Here is a 19,006-nt window from a genome sequence, read left to right on the forward strand (position 1 = left end):
TTTGCTCTACAAAATCTCTGATTTGGTCACTTCCGACTTTTTGCTTGCTCCTGATTGGTCTAGAGTATTTTAAAAGTCATGACATAACTTCTTTGGTGGTCATCTTGTTTTTGTCACTTCTTTTGTGTTGTTTGAAATGTTTTGTATTGGGACTGTCAAAATAGAGCCCTGAGTGTGTGAACTTTTAAGGGCTCTATTTTGACGGTCCATGCGCAAGACGGAAAGCGCAGGGCGCAAACGCTTTCAGGGCATGTCAGAATCCATATTTGCTAAATTAAGGCTGGGAAAATCCACTTCGCGCCTTGGCGCATGGTCTAAAAGAGTTGAGTTTATTTTCTTAATGAGTTATAGGTGTGTTTTGAGAATAAACCAATCAGAGTCTCATCTCCCATTCCCTTTAAGAGCCAGCTGCGTCGTGCCATAAGCGCATTTGCTATTTACAGGACGTAAAGTAGGTGGAGGTGGAAAATCTGAGCATTTCACAAGCAAACAGTTAACAGAACAATTTTTCTTAACAGAAAACAGTTAAACAGAGCATCTACCGCGCAAGAATGAGAGATGATCTTTCTATTTTCACTGAAATGAACTGAAAAAGCCTCCCGAGATGAGGAAGCAAAAAAACTGTGTTTTTTTTCATATTGATGTAGGCTAGAAAATAATATGTTTTGTAATATTTTAATCCTTTATATTTATATATATATATATATATATATATATATATATATATATATATATATATATATATATATATTCTTATTTTATATAATATATAGGCCTTAATATTTTAATTTTTTCATATGTAAAGATATTTGCGTATTGCTATACATCTTGTGTGTAGGCTATTAAGCAGTGTGTAAGCGAGGCGCAACTCTGCGCTGGAGTTTAGACCGGGTTTGTTTTGGTCTAATGAAATATTTATTATAGTCAAAATAACAACACGCCAGCAGTGCGCCTCAGAACGCCTTCCTTTTTAGACCAGAATGCCTATGGGCGCACATAGGAGCGCAAATGCATTTGCTATTTAAAGAGGTGGCGCAACGCCTCAAAACGAGTCTTGCGGCAAGCTGAAACTAGCAAACAAGTATTGCGCCGTGCCGCGCCTTGCGCTACATTGCGCCGGGTGTATGTTAGGGCCCTTAAAATTTGATGATGAGGTCAATTGTAAAATTTAGAATTCATGATTTTATTTTGTTCAAATCAATTCAGCATATTTATTAAAGGATATTCAAACTTAAGAGCAGAAGTTTTCTTGTGGGTCACTTTTACATAAATTTTTCTCTTATGAGTACAATCATTTTAGTATTTCCATTACTTTTTTTCAATTTATTATATTTTATTTATTTCATTTTAATTGTTTTAAAATTGCAAAGTTGAAAAAACACCATCCGATATTTATGTTGGTTGCCAGTTACAGCTTATGTTACATTACAATACAATAATCACTTTGGTCATCTAAAATGCATTTTAAATTTAACTGTGCATTTAGAATATAATGATAAAGAAATACAGTTACTGTTTAATCTATGGATTGTTACTCTTTAAGCATTCATTAATCAAGTTTTATGTTAATATACTAAATGATAAAACTATTATATATATATATATATATAATTGTATTATTTTATATATAAAATATTTGAGACTGAGACACCTTGCAGCTTCTTTCAGGACACTCACTATGACAGATTTTTTTTTTTGTGGCATGCACTTTCTTTGAGCATGGTGACATGCCGTTAAAAGGGTGTTTATAAGCCATTAGTCTGGATGTATATTGCCTCGACAACATTTGAGAGGTGAGGAGAGGTGATAGCACTTACAATCCATGAGGAGATAGACAAGCAAGGGCGATGTGAAGAGCTATTCTCTTCCAATTCATTGCAAGTGTTAAAAAAAAAAACTTGAACGGCATTAGTATTCCTGATGTCAGCAGTGAATCCTCTGTTTTCAATCAGTACCTGTTCAAGGTTTTATACAGCTCCATGGACCGCCCCAGGGACTTCATCCCGGCCAATCGCTGACATAGTTGACATGAAATGGATTGAAGATCAATGATTTCAGGCATAAAAGCCAGACCCCATTGAATTCCCAAGCAAATAGACTTGTTCTTCCCAGGATAGGAGATCCGTTGGTAACCCACCAACTTGATCAAAGATACTCTTGGGCATTACAGTTATAACAAAAGCTCTTTATCTCATGAAGATGTTTTCGACATTCGCTCCCAGCTCATTCCAGTTGTTCCAAGCCTGCACTACTGTAGATAAAAATAACCAGAGAATTTTTTCCCCTCTCACTTCACTGAGCAGGAGAGCTCAGAGCGGCCCGCTTTACCTTCGACTACCACTGAAAACAGACATCCTCACACACCCACGCTTACAAAGTCAAGCAAAGCGAGGGGTTTAATCCCTCAGGGTGTGACGGAGTGAAGCGAGGTAACTGCGCTCCAGGGCTGCCAATGGTTAATTTCATGTTGCTGAAAATCGAGTCTACTCAGTTTGAGAGAGGCACTCTTCTAGGCAATACATAAAAACATGTTATCAAAAGCCACTTCAGCTGTAATGAATTTCAGCTCTGCAGGGCTCAATCAATAGGCACCCCAATAGGTGCTTTATGATACAGTTCATTGTGTAGTCAGTGCTTTAAATCCACCATATAAAGAAAGTGTTTGTGACATTTTACCTACCGACGCTTCAGCAGGGAGCCATAGGTAGCTGTAGCGGTAGCATCTGCTCCAAACATCAAAACAAGCCACATAAAAGACAAAAATAGTCATTCTTGGCTGTCTCTCAGGCAAAATGGATCATTACAGATCCATATTCTGCCATTTAGATCCAATACCTCCTTTTACATCCATTAGAGGGCTCTGTGGAGGATCCAAGGAGCGGATGGGTATAATTAAAGCTAACAGCTCTCCAAAGCTGGCTAGCAAAAGGAACCGCATCGCTGTTCTTCCTAAGATTACTGATGCTCTGTGTTTGGGGTCAAAAAGTAGGTCGGGAAAAGTATCTTTAAAAACTTCTGAAAGTAAAACTTTCTGAAATGCTTAGTGATATTCATGCAGTTTATGTTAGGATGTCTGCTATGACCTTTTGATAACGCGAAGGCTTTGATGGCATGGCAATTTCTTCACAGTGGGGAGCCTGACATGTCTGACAAATGACATTATGTGTGTCTTGGTTTTTTACAGTACTGTCAAATACGTTCAGCATTTCTAAAAATTAACATTAACAGGTTACTCCTGTAAAGCTTTCTGGTAATAATGCATTCATCTTGATCATCCGGAGCATGTGGTAAGAAACAATGAACAGCGTGTGAATAACCTATTTTCTATGAGAAGAATATAGCATTTGGGATCTCTTTTGTTTCCTGCTGGATGATTTTAGAAGGCGCATGCTGTTTTCAGTGACGCAACTCTTAAAATGTATTCACTTTAAAGTGCTCCGCTGTGTAATCTATTCCGGCTGTCGCAATTAATGTGAAATGTGAAAATGAATAAAAATGTCAATTTTGAGGCATTACATTTAGGTCTGTGATCGTTGCATCAGATTTCTTTTAACACAATGTTTAATTGTTGCAAAGCTGAGAATTAAATCAAATCATACACGGTTCTGTTGATCTTATAAATGCAATGGATTTAGAGACTTAAATTCAGGACTTTCTCAAATTTTCTCATAATGGATATAAAAGTGTGTAGATTTAATGTATGATAATTTTGTAGCTAAGTGTTTCATCTGAAATAAGATAAAGATATAAAAATAGCTTTTTTGTTTTTCTAAAATGTATGTTGTGATATTAACAGTTTCATAAGATGACTTAAATCATTTAATTTGGAAAGAATAAATATAGTATAATTGGAAAGAAAAATATATAAGACATTTCAATCACAAATACCGGTACATACAAAAGATACAAATGTATTCTGCAAACAAACTTCTCTGCAAAAATGCTTTTCTTACTTACGTTTTTTAGACTTTTTTTTTGTCTTTTTTCTAGTCCAGATATCTAATAACGTAATCTGAACGTTTTAATGAAGAAGCATTTCATAGACAAGCAAAAAAAAATTTCTTTTGAAAAAATATGTCAAAATTTCAAGAGTTCACGCTTAGCTGATGACTGATTATAAAGCTTGTTTGGCATGCTGTCACAGGAGAGAGCTCTGAGCTCATATGATCCTCCAGCCGGGGGCTCCCTCCCGTTGCAAGGCGAGAGGGGAGTTTGAGCTCAGGTAGATCTCGAGAACTCCCCTGCTGTCGTAGGTAACGAACATATAGTGATTGCTGTTAAAAGATAACTACTTTACTAGGAGCATGTCTATGAAGCCAATTTCGATTAGTCAATTAACTTAAGTTGCATGTTTTTGGACAGTGGGAGGAAACCAGGGAACCCAGGAGAAACCCACGTAAACTTGTAACCTTGGTAAGGATTACAACCAGTGATGTTCTTGCTGTAAGGGAACAATGCTAACCACTGGGCGACCATTACACACATCTTGGAAAGGAGGAGGAGTAGGGGTGGAATGGGGGATTCTTCAAAATGAAGACGGCTGTTAAATGGAACTTAGGGTATTTATAGTGGCTCAGAAATCTTCTGATTGGTGAATAATAAATTAGATAACAGCGCAAGCAATCATAAGCACGTCATCCTCTCGAAATTAGTTTATAAATAAACTTCACCAAGTGAGTTTTTCCTTAAAATCAAGCAAAAAAATTAGCCAATGGCGTAAGTGAAATAATCTTATGTCAAGGCAAAAACAATAGTAAAGAAATTTTTGCACTATAATAAAGACAAAAACTAAGAAATAAAAGCAATTTTTTGCTGTGTGTTAGTCTATTACTGGTTCACTGGCCTACTGGAGATACTGTTACTATCATCAGCACAGACAAACCAAGCTAAACCTGTCAAATTGACTGTGGAATAACTGTATATCAAGACAATCCTGGACCTCAAATCCTCTATTTAACCCATGTTGTGTAATTACTGGGGCTAAATTGTAATAATTATTCATTCATACATTCATTTTCTTTTTCGGCTTAGTTCCTTTATGAATCAGGGGTGGCCACAGTGGAATGAATCACCAACTTATTCAGGATGTGTTCTACATAACGGATGCCCTTCAAGCTGCAACTCAACACTGGGAAACACCCATACACACTCCTACACACACATACACTACGGCCATTTTAGCTTACCCAATTCACCTGTAGCACATGTCTTCGTAGTTGTGGGGAACCCCCGGAGCATCCGGAGGAAACCCCAGAACTCCACACAGAAATGCCAACTGACCTGTCTGAGGCTCGAACCTGCGATCTTCCTGCTGTGAGACGACAGCGCTTCCCTTAGGCTAACTTAAGGCTAACTTAATTTGTGTTGGTAAAACATGAATGAATTGTGTGTGACTGTATTTTGTATTCAAGTATTATGTATTCATTTTTTAAAAATAAAAAATTTGTAATATTTTTTTTCAGGTAGTCTAACAGTTTGTGGGTACAGAAATTAAATATTAAAATATAAAATACTATATAAAATCCATTCACTGTATGAAATATTTTTTTGTTCACACTTCAAAGATGAGCATTTATTGTGCCTAAACACTGTTAACAGTGTAACAAGCCTTAAAATCATATGCAATGTAAAACTCTCACTCTGTTGTGGTGGTTAAACTTAGAAATTAATCCACAAAACAAATCAGTGATTGCTTACTTTTAAATGGATCACAGTTGACATTATAAAACATGTTTTGTGTTTGTTTTTGCTTTTTTCATAGTGTCATCTATGATACCTACTTGATAGATAAATATATAATTTCATGCAGATATCATTTGATGTAAATCTTGCTGATGTATGCATGAAATTATATATTGTACAGCCATACAATGAATTCCTTATGTGCTTTGTCATGTTGACCAAATCAACCAAGATGTTTGAAGATAGCCATTGAAGGCCATAGGTTGACATGATGCAAAAGTTTTATGGATGTACATAGATCAGTTTAAGGCTACACTGTATAAAAAAAAAAGTAGGGTTCCACAAAAATTCATTTATTTTGTCCCGGCACAAATCAATTTAAGTAAATTTCAACATTTGGTTTCAACATAAAACATTTAAACTGTCTCCAGATATCTCACACATTGTGCTGTTTCACCTAGTTCTAAATGAGCAGTCTGAACAAAATCTTTTTTGAGGGTAATACTTTGTTTTAAAGAAGCAATAATTTTGCACACTGATATGTGAAGCTTTGCAGAGCTTTTTACATGCACGAGGTGTTAATAATGTTTTCCTGTTTTGGCAAGGAATGGGTGAGAGGTCATTGAAAATGCTGCTCTCTGCTGTATGTTGTCAGAAACTGCAGATAAATAAATATATATTTCCATACAATGTGTCTACTTTATGTGTATGTAGCTTTGATAATTATTTGAATACATTATAGAGTTCAAAATTGGCTTCAATTATTTCCTACACATAAGGTGGAGGATATATCATGTTTCTCATGTTTCTCTTTTCTCAGTAGGAGCCTTCGTTGGAAAAGCAGGCAACGGCAACATAGTTTTCTCCACAGTCATTTGATTGCAACTCTGAAAAAGCACTACAGGGATTCCTCTCGAGCATCAACAGGAACTAAATCATGAAGTTGCCTGACCTTATAGTAAGGTCTGCTGTGCTGAAAGGTTTTGAGGATAAGCTCCACTGTGTTTAGATGATCTCTACATCTCTCCCCGACCTATCTTAATATCTACTTGACAACAGCATCTGTCATCACTTTACTGGCACATGACAGTATTCACGGTGAATCAATACCTTCCTGAGTCCTCAAGGATAAGCCAGCAATTCAAGGTCATGCTGAATGAAACGGCACCTTCACCTTCCCAAACTCAAATTCCTGCTGACGTTTTTGTTTGTTTGTTTGACTGTTTTGACAAGTGGTGTTAAAGTTACTCGGTTATGCTTTCTTCTTTGGTTTAGTTTCAACAAGCATCAACTCAAGGTGTTTTGACTTTTTACTGACATCTGCATGGATGCTTGATCGTTGTCATTTAACACCAAAGCTGTCAATCTTAGCTTTTTATGTACACCGTGATTTGTGTGATAGCTTTCAAAAGTTCATGCTGGTTTGTTTTCAGGTTTGCTCTGTCTGCTGGTAGGATTTCTTTGTTTGTACAGTTCATGCATCCAAACAAGCGGGCCGACACTACGAAAAGATGAGTCTTGGTCTGCCTCCAAATGAACTTGACTGAATTATGAGTGCATCATGGACCAAAGAGATCTAAACGAGCCAAAAGCAGGACATAATGTCAACAAGATGAAACCTTAAAAAGTACAGAATGCTCAAGCACACTTGTTTTTTTTCTTTTCTTTTCATAGCTGCAATTCCGCCCATTACAGCTTCATAAAGACATCAGAAATGCATCTCTTTGCAGCAAAACCTAATGTTTGCATTTGACAGATGAATTCCTGCAACTGTTTTGACTCATTTACACATTTTATAATCTCTTCATCAGTTCTCAGCTGACAAATGTTCAGTTTAATGATGTATGTGCCTATACACAAATGCGAAGACAGCATTGCTTGGTATGTTCAGTGAGTTCTATTGCACAATATGTTAAAAGGCACTCCTGTTTCCCTACCAATTTTTATGCTTACTTTGCTATATTTGGGTTCAGACAGAAAATTGTGTGAATTTAATTTACATGAACATGGAATAATTATGCATGGTGATTCTTATAAGGGGGCAACCTGTGTAATGCAGAATTAAACAGATTATTTTAGAAGTCAGACACAGATTGATATATAAATATAATGAAAACAATTTACTCATATTATTAATTGCATTGATTATATTTACAAAAAAAACTGTTAATCAGTGGTCTCAAATCCAATTCCTGGAGGGCCACAGCTTTGCATAGTTTGGCTTCAACCACCTACAACTCACACCTCAATAGTCTCTATTGGCCCATTTCCACTGACTGGTACAGTATGGGTCGGTACGGATCACCTTTATCAGCCTTGCGTTTGCACTGCCTAAAGCACAGGTGTCAAACTCAGTTCCAAAAGGGCCACAGTTCTGCACAGTTTAGTTCCAACCCTAATTAAACACACCTGATCAAACTAATTGAGTCCTTCAGGCTTGTTTGAAACCTACAGGTAAGTGTGTTGGAGCAGGGTTGGAACTAAACTGTGCAGGGCTTCGGCCCTCCAGGAATTGAGTTTGACACCCCTGGCCTAAAGGGTACTAAGGGTACTTAGGTGGGCATGGTGTACGACAAAAAGTTTCAGTCAACGTCATTCTCACTCGAGGAAATCTCACTCAAAGTAAAGCTGTACGGGTGGTCCATATGTCATACGAGAAGCACTTTTCACAAAACAGACGCTTTATACACATAAATACTTGTGTATAAATGTTTATTACTAACCTTTCTATGAACATGATTTGATAACTGCAGATCAATATCCTACTGTAACGTCTGCGATTTTATCAAATAAATAAATGCAAATGCAATTGAACACATACAGCCCCTTATAGTCTCCGGTATGTTACCAATTACAGAAAAACTACTCACGGCATACATTTAGTCCTTATTTGAGTTCAAAACAACACAAAATATAGCCCACAGTCAGTGCAAACCTCTCATCTGTACCTTTAATCTTCACAAGCACATGTAACCTCTGTTAGAAAGCTTTTCTGTCATTCAGAGTTCATAATAGTATAAAAGGTGATGATAACAGTCAAACATGGCAGTTTGTTCATCTTTTAGGTTGCTTAAAGAATCATTCTCCTTTGTTTTGTTTTTTCACTCTTAACGTTTGTCAATTTCTGAAAGGATGTCAAATGCACTTCAATAATCATATGCATTTTATTATCATCAGCTCAAGAAGCTTGTTATTTAAAATATAAACGCGCACTGGAGCGATCACAGGCTCTCTGGAGAAAGTGAAACAGCTCACACCTTTTGAAAAACAAAAACAGTACATGGCAGATTTTGTTCTTCTTGGCTTTGTGGAACATCAAGACAAAGACAAGGTTTGTTTGGGCTTAGGTCAACCATGGCTTGTTATTATATGTATATAATATTACGATGCAATGTCTCTGTTGTGTATTTAAAAAAGGCGGTTTCTTTGTTTTTATTCTCCTGCATGTGTATGCACAAGTGACGTTTCTCTGTAAACCAATAACAAAGGGAACCCAAAAAGTGGTACGGTACTGTTCGGTATGGAAAGCTCTGGAGACTGCCATAAAAGAATACCAAACCATATGTACCATACCATACCATGAAGTAGTCAAGAACACCTTGACTAGCTGGATCGGCTGTGTTTGATTATGGTTGAAACAAAGCTGTGCAGAGCTGCGGCCCTCCAGGAATCCAGTTTAAGACCTATGCTGTTAATGTATGCAAAAATATTGTAGCATTCTATTAAATAGCAATAGTTTCAACAACAACAACAACAACAAAAACATCTATTTATTATTATTTTTATTTTAAATAAAATATTGCTATTCATTACTGTAAATGTGTAAATATAAATATGTAAATTTACATAATTCAGTCAACAGAAAATATATAGTAAATTTTCTAAAGCTGCACAATATAGAATATCAGCATCATTACTGCAAAATGCATTGTATATGTGCAATATAGTCACATCACAACGTGGATTCACAGTTCAGAATGCAGGAGATTTGTGGAGTCGTGAGTGAAAGTTTTTATTATCCTCATGTGTAAGAGCATTTCAAGTGCGCTTAAAGCATTCACGGACAATGAATTATAATGTTTGTAATTGTAATAAACATTCATTTTATTGAATTATTTATTTTTACATTTGATTCCTTATTTTCCCTTACCTGAATGCTGTTAGACTCCTCCAGAAAACTACAATGCACTTTTTATTTCACTTTTATCAGTAAACTCAGTAATAATAACCCTTTGTTGGCATTGGCATGTGGCAATATGCTTCCTGATACGTCACTCACTGTTGAGTTATGAGTATTTATGTATGTGGCTTCATGCAGACACAGTCAAGTGCCGCCGCTGATGGGCTGCCTCTCAGCCGTTATGCCGCCTGCAGTTCTGCCAGCTGGACTTCACTCTCAGTTGCTGCTGTTCAACCTGAAACACAAATGAAGCTACGAAAAAGTGCTTTTTACTGTACTTTTTTGAGCGCAGGAGAAGCAGGTGATAAAACCAAGCTATAAATTGGGTACTGCTGTCGTCACATCAAAAGTTGATATAGTTTTGAAGTGAGAAATCAGGCGTGAAAGTCTCTCCTCAACCGCGGTATGACCTCCCCAGCTCACAGTACAGCCACCGAGGCTTCATGGACTGCTGGAGCCGCAGACCTGCAGATGACCGAGGCTCTGCACCTGCGGAATGACGGCGTGCGCTTCCCCTCCTCGGTGCCCGTGGATCCGGCGGTGATCACGCAGCACCCGCCGTCTCACCTCCATCCCCGCATGTCCGTGTACAGCGCCACACGCCCCACACTCTCCAGGTCCTTCCTTCAAGGACGTGTTTATAATTTCTTGGAGAGACCCACGGGTTGGAAATGCTTTGTGTATCATTTTACAGTGTGAGTATTTTGTTTTGATTGCTTTTGAGAGAAAAAAAACCCCTGCGTTTAGACTCATGCATTTGTCAATTCAGAAATACAGTCTATTCGTCTATTATATCTAAACAGTTTGATTATTGTTACAGGAGGAATTGGGTTTGTTAAATGCGTGACAGGGAGACTATTCTTTGGATGATGATTGTTCAAGGGCACTGCTGTTTTTCATTAAATGTTTCCCTTTTTCTGGAGCACTTCATTGCATAATAACCACAATTTTTAAATTTTTATGAAAGAAATTTAATATTTTAGTAGGCTATTGCAGTTATTAGAGGTTAACACAGAACATACTTTCCTTTTTTTCTTTTTTACTGTGAGGATTTTAAATATTAATCTGCTATTGTGTAAAGTGAGAACTAAAAATTGAACTATATACTAACTAATACCTAAATGCTGCAACAGTTGCACTGCATTTTGCTATAAGTACATTTGTTTTTGGAACTTAAAGGGATACTTCACCCAAAAAGAAAAATTATTCGCTAGTTACTATCCCTCAAGTAGTTCCAAACCTTTATGAGTTTTTTTTTCTGCTGAACACAACATGATATTTTGAAGAAAATTGAAAACCTGTAGCCATCGAGTTCCTTAAGGAAAACTTGCTTCAGAAAATCATCTTCTGTGTTCATCAGGTGAAAGAAACAGCAACAAGAGAAATGTGAGTAAAGGATGACAATATTTTAAGTTTTGGTTTATCTATCCTTTTAAAATGTCAAGTTTCCTATTTATTTTAAATGGAGTAAACTTGTTAACAAAGGTTCGGCAGTGGAACTACGCCTCTCTTTGTCTCCTTAACCAATGGGGTCTATGCACAGCTAGAGTTTTAAAGCCAAAGATAAACTTTAGGTTAAAGCTTAATGTATTAAGCTTAATGTATGAGTATTTTCAACTTCAAAAAATGTTCTTTACAGCTTTGATGTTGTATTTTAATTACAATACATTCAGTTTAACAGACTTAAGCATTCATTTAGTTGTTCAAGCATAAAACAAAGGTGATGGTTGTAACCACTAGCAACGTCAGTAGCAACAGGCTAGCACAGAAAAATTGAAAATACTGTAGTAAAATAAACTGTCGTATTTTAAAGACATGGCAGGGGGAAATGGAATTTAATGCAGTGCTTCTTGTTCGATCTGAGACCCATATTGAATATCTAACAGGTGTAGATTGCTGATTCTTAAGGAAATCAGACGTGACAATTTTGTAATGGAAGTACAGTTCATTGCAAACCCTTGGGCTGCCTGGCTGAAAATTAAAAATCCCTATGCATATAGCCCACCCCCTTCACTCTCGAAAAACTCTGCCAGAATATTACAGAGATGGTACCCCCACTCTGAGTTTTTGGGCATCATGGTAGGACGCCCGATTATCATACCTACTTGTTCACTGTTTATCCTCTTACTTCCGTTCCCCTTGACCCCACTGTTCCCTTACCTTCCCTTTCATCCTTGCATCCCTACAATAAAGTCTAGCTTGATCACATGGGTTTCTTCCGGGTGCTCCGGTTTCACCCACAGTCCAATGGCATGCGGTGCAGGTGAATTGGGTAAGCTAAATTGTTCATAGTGTATGTGTGTAAATGAAAGTGTATGGATGTTTCTCAGTGATGGGTTGCAGTTGGAAGGGCATCCGCTGCGTAAAACATATGCTGGATAAGTTGGCGGTTCATTCGGCTGTAGCGTCCCCTGGTTAATAATCATGTGACTAAGGTGACTAAATAGGGACTGAGTCGAAAAAAAAAATGAATGAATAGACTATATTTTTAAATTCCATTAAAGTTAAGTGTTCGTTAACATAAAAAGTTATCAATTTTATTCATTTTCCTTTATTTATGTGATTGTAAATTTAGTTAAACATTATGTGCTACTTCTAAATGTCCATACAAAACAAAAGCACACTGCTTGTCGTGTTGAACTGTGACATTACATTAACTTTCATTACATGACAACTGTTAAAATGTAAAACCACAACTCAGCACATGGAACAGGAAGCACAGTAAAGTCCTGTACTTTAATTCATGCATTTCCAGGAAATTTTATTTGAAATCTTGGTGCATCACAGGCTTATTTGCGAGGTAATGCATAAATTGACACAAAGGTTTTCATTAAATGCTTTGTAAGTTGTTTTGTATATGGCAACAAATGGCAAGCGATCACACAATGCAGCCATATTAATTAATCATGCATCAGGGCATGCTGTGAGCAGGACAAATGCTTCTTAACCATTTTATTTAGCATTTTAAAATATCATATTTAATGCAGTGTGCAGTGCAGCTGTTTTTGTAAATGCTCTGTGAAGTTTTAAAGATCAAAGTGCATGATAAATGCATTTATTGTCTGTTTGTAAAAATACTTTTACCAATAGATCTTTAACAAATCTGCATAACGACATCTTTTATGGTCTTTATTGACTGCCTGTGAATGTAATTTTACTTGATCTCCCCACAAACAATGTAGTCGGGCAGTGTTGTTGGCATCATGTCAAGAAGATAGTTGAGACAAAAGATTTATTTAGAGAGGTGCTTTCATTACAGCTACTTTTACAATCATGGAAGCTGCAAAATTCATGGGCTACATTGTAACAATTTGTTTATGATAGGAGAATTCAGTTACTAAGCATGTGTGGATTAATAAAATAATTAATTAATTAAATTAATTGTTGAATTTTGAATTAAAGATTATTTCGACATTTCACTGGAATGAACCGTTAACTATTCCATCACGTTTTACGTGGCAGATGCCCTTCCAGCTGCTACCCAGTACTGGGAAACACCCATACACACTTATTCACTCACACACACACACACTACAGAAATACACATTCAAATTATCTATAGTGCATGTCTTTGGACTGTGGGGGAAACCGGAGCAACCGGAGGAAACCCACCCGTACTTGAGGAGAACATGCAGACTCCACACAGAAATGCCAACTGGCCCAGCAGGGACTTGATCCAGTGACCTTCTTGCTGTGAGGCGACAGTTCTAACCACTGAGCCACCGTGCCACCATACAATTAAAAGACTATAAACTATTGTTAACCATTATCATAAGAAATGTGGGGCAGTGAGCTTTGCTATGTCTTGCTAATACAGTATATCAGAGATGCTCAAACTAGGGCTCGCTGGCCAAAGTTGGGCCATAGTAACCTTTGATTTGGCCCACCATCCCTTCTGAGAAGAGAGGGGGAATAATAGTAATGGTTTAGATTTCATTTCAAATATAACGTAACCTTTTATTTGTTTATTTTATTGTTAAGCTACAAAAAAAAAGCTAACTAAAATGAAATGTTTTATTTAAATGCTATAATTTTGTTTAAATTGTACATAATGTCACCCATCTAATAGAGGACAATGCAGAGACTTTGGTGAGTGAATCAAAGTAAAGCCAGATTCTGCTTAACTAGTGTATTCAGCATTGAACTCCACTGTGTTATAAATGTGACTATTTATGTTTTTATTACAATGAGATTCAAAGTAATGTTTATATATATATATATATATATATATATATATATATATATATATATATATATATATATATATATAATAATTAATATTAATAATATATATATATATTATTAAATGCATTAGGAAATGAACCATGGCAACTTTAATGTAAAATAATTTGGTATGTTTATCTTCTCAATGATATTTGGCCCCTCATACTAAGAAGTTTGGGCACCCCTGATATATATATACAGTTGAAGTCAGAATTATTAGCCCCTCTTTGAATTTTTTTTTTTCTTTTTTAAATATTCCCTAAATTATGATAAACAAAGCAAGAAAATTTTCACAGTATGTCTGAAAATATTTTTTCTTCTGGAGAAACTCTTATTTTTTTATTTAGGCTAGAATAAAAGCAGGTTTTAATTTAGTAAAAACCTTAATTAATATTAATTTAGAGATAAATTAATAATAAATTAGAAATAATTTGGGGGGCTAATAATTCTGATAATATTTCCGTATACATACTCACACACACACACACACACACACACACACACACAGACACACACACACACACACACACACACATACACATACACACACACACACACACACACACACACACACACACACACACACACACACACACACACACACACACATTGTGAAATGTGAAACATAAATGTAAAAGCCTTCATTTTGAAATTCTGAATAGTAAAAAAGTTAAATCAAGTAAATCTTAGTTTTCTAGTATTTGTTACTTAACCTGATAAACATTTTTGCATTATATTTACTAACTTGATGGCCGAATGTTGCTGTTTTGTAATTTTCAGAAAGACTGTAGTCATTGGACATGGTGTATATCTCTAGCAGGAGAGGAGGTGATAGCGGGCAGCTAAACTTGGCTGCAGAGAGGTGACTCTGTTCAGCAGGGGCCCTGTGGGTTTGGTAACCCTGTGACTCAGCGGTGTCGGGCAGAGATGCCAGGAGAACATGGTAATCTGTGTGTGAGGGTGTCAGATGCTGTGGCGCTTTACAAAAACGGCTGTACAAAAAATGTTTTAATGGCTTCACAAATCATGGATCATCAGACTAGTACTGTAGGTTTAATGTATATGTAAGAATGATGAACATGAGGCAGAGTGTTGGAGGTTAGTCTGTAATTAACCGGTGGCTTGTCACGCAGCACATGCGATTTATTCAAAGTGATTTATGGTGTACTAATACTGTGATGGTCCCAAAAGAGCAAATTGAGGTTAATTGCCTCGCTTAAGGGCACAACTGGGCTCTCCGGGCTCATCAGTGCATAATTCATTCCCACCTGTTGCCTTACTAGCGTAGAGCCTCGAGCACTAGTACACCACTTGACCACACTGTTTGCTGGAGTAGGAAACCGAAGAGTCTTGCCGGTACTAAAGCGCTGTTCTTCTGTTGCGTGAGTGTAGGAGGCAGTGTATGTTAGCCAAGAATGTGCACATGCTTATCACTGCTTCAAAGGCACCACAGCCATGGGGGAACGAAAGGCACTTATCGTGAAAGCGTGACCCTTGTTTGTGTACAAGTGCACATGCTGTTGGAAAAACTAGTATTTGTACTCTCTATATTTTGTATTGTTTTGTACTCCAGAGTATATGTGATATTGAAATATCTGTCGGTCTGCACATCTGTCTGTTTAGCTGTATTTCTGTCTGTCCATTTTACAAATACAGTGCATCCGGAAAGTATTCAAAGCGCTTCACTTTTTAAACATTTTTTACAGCCTTATTCTACAATGGATTAAATTCATTTATTTCTACTTCTATTTCAAAATTCTACACACAATACCCCATAATGACAATTTAAAACAGTTTTTGAAATTGTTGGAAATTTATATAAAATAAAAAACCTGAAAAATCACATCTAAATTGAGCTCAGGTACATTCTGTTCCCACTGATCATTCTTGAGATGTTTGAGCTGCTTACAGTAATTAGAGTTCACCTGTGGTAAATTCAGTTGAATGGACATGGTTTGAAAAGGCATACACCTGTATATATAAGCTCCCATGGTTGACAGTGCATGTCAAAGCACAAACTAAGCATGAAGAAAAAGGAATTGTCTGTAGACCTCCGAGACAGGATTGTCTCGAGGCAGAAGGCTATCACCAGGCTAATACCATTCCTACAGTGAAACATGGTGGTGGCAGCATCATGCTGTGGGGATGTTTTTCAGCAGCAGGCACAAACATAGAAGAGATAGAGGGAAAGATGAATGCAGCAATGTACAGAGACATCCTGAATGAAAACTGCTTCAGAGTGCTCTTGACCTCAAACTGGGGCGATGGTTCATCTTTCAGCAGGACAATGACCCAAAACACACCGCCAAAATATCAATGGAGTGGCTTCACAACAACTCGGGGAATGTTCTTGAGTGGCCCAGCCAGAGCCCAGACATAAATCCTATTGAACATCTCTGGATAGATCTGAAAATGACTGTATGCCGTCGCTTCCCATCCAAACTGATGGAGCTTGAGAGGTACTGCAAAGAGGAGCGGGCTAAAATTCCCAAAGACAGGTGTGCCAAGCTTGTGGCATTACATTCAAAAACACTTGAGGCTGTAATTGCTGCCAAAGGTGCATCAACAAAGTATTGAGCAAAGGCTTTGAATACTTATGCACATGTGATTTTTCTGGTTTGTTATTTTCAATAAATTTGCAACAATTTCAAAATATCTATTTTCACATTGTCATTATGGGGTATTGTATGGGTATGGGTTTAGTACTTTGAGGAAATAAATGCAATTATATCATTTTGGAATAAGGCTGGAACATAACAAAATATAAAAAGGAGAAGCGCTATGAATACTTTTTTTTGGATGCACTGTATGTGATATTGAAATATCTGTCTGTCTGCACATCTGTTTGTTTAGCTATATTTCTGTCTGACCATTTTTACAAATATCTCTATAGCGACTTTTTAAGGCTTTCTAGCTATCTAGTCTTGGTATTTCCTCTCACTTTTACTGTATCAATCCATAATCAAAAGACTTTTTACTACAATAAGTTTGAATTTTAATTAAACATGTAAAATTGTAAAAATATTAAATATCCATTATTAATTTATTTTGCATGCTGTTTGTTACCTCAACACAAATTTAATTTGCATTCTTAACTTGATTCCGAGTGGTATACAACAATGATAAAAACCACTGTTTGAAAAAAGGCACAAAACCTGTGACTGGGGTAGTAGCTTTTTCAAAATGTATTTTTTTAGCTACCAGGTTTACCTTTGTATCTTAAAGGTACCAAAATGCACCTGTAAGCTATAAAATTGTTCTTTTAAAAAGGTACTGCCCGAGTGACAGGTATTGTGCCTTTATTTCTGAGAGTACCACTTAAAACCAATATTAAAGCTACTGTACGAAATAGACACATACAGTTGTAAGAAGTATCAAATTAAAATTTCAAAACTGCAGGTTAAATATAATAAATATCAGTGCTTTCTGCAGGTATGAATAGTTACAGCTTTCTTTAGTACACTTTGGTGCATTTTTCAAATTATCAAACAAATAATTTGAACAATTTGCACAAACAGCACCACACAATAGATTACCTGCAAAAGCCTGCAACACTCAACAGCTTTAGTTCAATTCTCAATAGTAAGTATTTACGTCAATGTACATATCAGTGCCAGCAATATGAAAAGTCCCTGTGTTGTTCACAAAAAACATGCTCAAGTCATTTTGTCGAAGTAATAGCTAGTGCACTCTGCTGTTACTACCCAATGTAAACTGTAGTAACAGTTTGGATGGCAGTTGAATTGCAGAAGGCTGCACTTTCTCTGTATGCCATATATACATTTCAAAGGTACAAATATGAGCATTAGTGTACAGTGCTCAACATATGTAAGTACACCCCTCACAAATCTGTCTTTTAAATTCATATTTTTCATAGGAAGCTGTATATTAAATTTGTGCATATACATAAGATTAGTCAGTACTGAAGCCAAATCAGGAGCTTATCTTACAAAAATAACTTAGGATAATGGTCCAAAAATCTATAATTTATATGTTATAGAAAAATATTAAATGAAAAAAGAGGAAAAATCAAGAGAAGGAAAAAATGGAAAATTTTTGTTACAATTTTGCAGTTTATAAATTATTTTTGCATTATTTTGCTTGATTTTAGTTGTATTATCTTTCAATTTCTAAATATGTTTGGTGACTAAAATATTATTTTAATAAATATATCTGTTTAATAAATCTGTTTTGTTTAAATGCACCAAAATACATTCCCTATTGAAAAAAATATATATTGATTTTTAAAATATGCTGTACTCAGTTATGCTGAGCACTGTATGTGGGATATTGAAAGAGACTGGATGGGATTCACAGTTACAATTCTACTTGAGGCCAAACAAAAAATAAAAAATAAATAAAATGTACAATGTCACTATGATATAGAACGATAAAGGAAATATGGGTACAAGGGTAAAATTACAATATTAATGTGTACTAAATAACAAACGCAGCTATTACCACAGGAAACACACATTAGGCAGAACTTTAACTTTCTGTGCAGAAGAGTATGAGAAATTCTAGTGCAGTTCACAAATTCTCATATACATCACAACATCTGCCATTGTAAGACAACATGGAGAACTATAGTGGCCCTTGATATCCCACTTTGGTCTTGGCCTCTTCTCTTTTGCCTCTGTTCCTTTCTGCCATGCATCTTTACTCCTCTTCTTTCTCCTCTTGGCCATTAGTTCTGCTACTTCTATCAAAAGATCGACCTGAACTTTGAAATCAATGGGGTTTATGTTAAGCCTTCTTCCTCTGTCCATGATAGTTTTCGGTCTTTTTTAACTCTAGCTGATGCAGAAATCCTAATCATAAAACACAGCATGTCTGGATTATTACATAGCCCTGTTTTTGGTCTGCCTAAACAACTTATTGCAAGGTTGCAGTAAGTTCAAAACACAACAGTTTGAATTC

The 19,006-nt window shown here is 36.3% G+C and overlaps 1 protein-coding gene across 2 annotated transcripts in view; it reads left to right on the forward strand.

The window, feature by feature from the left end:
• Nucleotides 1-10,129: 10,129 nt before the first annotated feature.
• The window catches only part of kcnq1.1 (potassium voltage-gated channel, KQT-like subfamily, member 1.1), a 102,583-nt gene continuing 93,706 nt past the window's right edge, over nt 10,130-19,006 (forward strand). Inside the window, exon 1 of one of the 2 annotated variants that reach the window (XM_087259518.1) lies at nt 10,130-10,557. In XM_087259518.1, coding sequence (XP_087115644.1) covers nt 10,268-10,557 — 290 coding nt within the window. In that variant the 5' untranslated portion in view covers nt 10,130-10,267. The remainder of the gene's footprint in view (nt 10,558-19,006) is intronic. The other variant, NM_001123242.2, reaches the window with a different exon arrangement.

The sequence above is a fragment of the Danio rerio genome, chromosome 7 (assembly GCF_052040795.2).
Source record: "Danio rerio strain M-AB ecotype USA chromosome 7, GRCz13ab, whole genome shotgun sequence".
In the NCBI taxonomy this organism is placed as follows: Eukaryota; Metazoa; Chordata; class Actinopteri; order Cypriniformes; family Danionidae; genus Danio; species Danio rerio.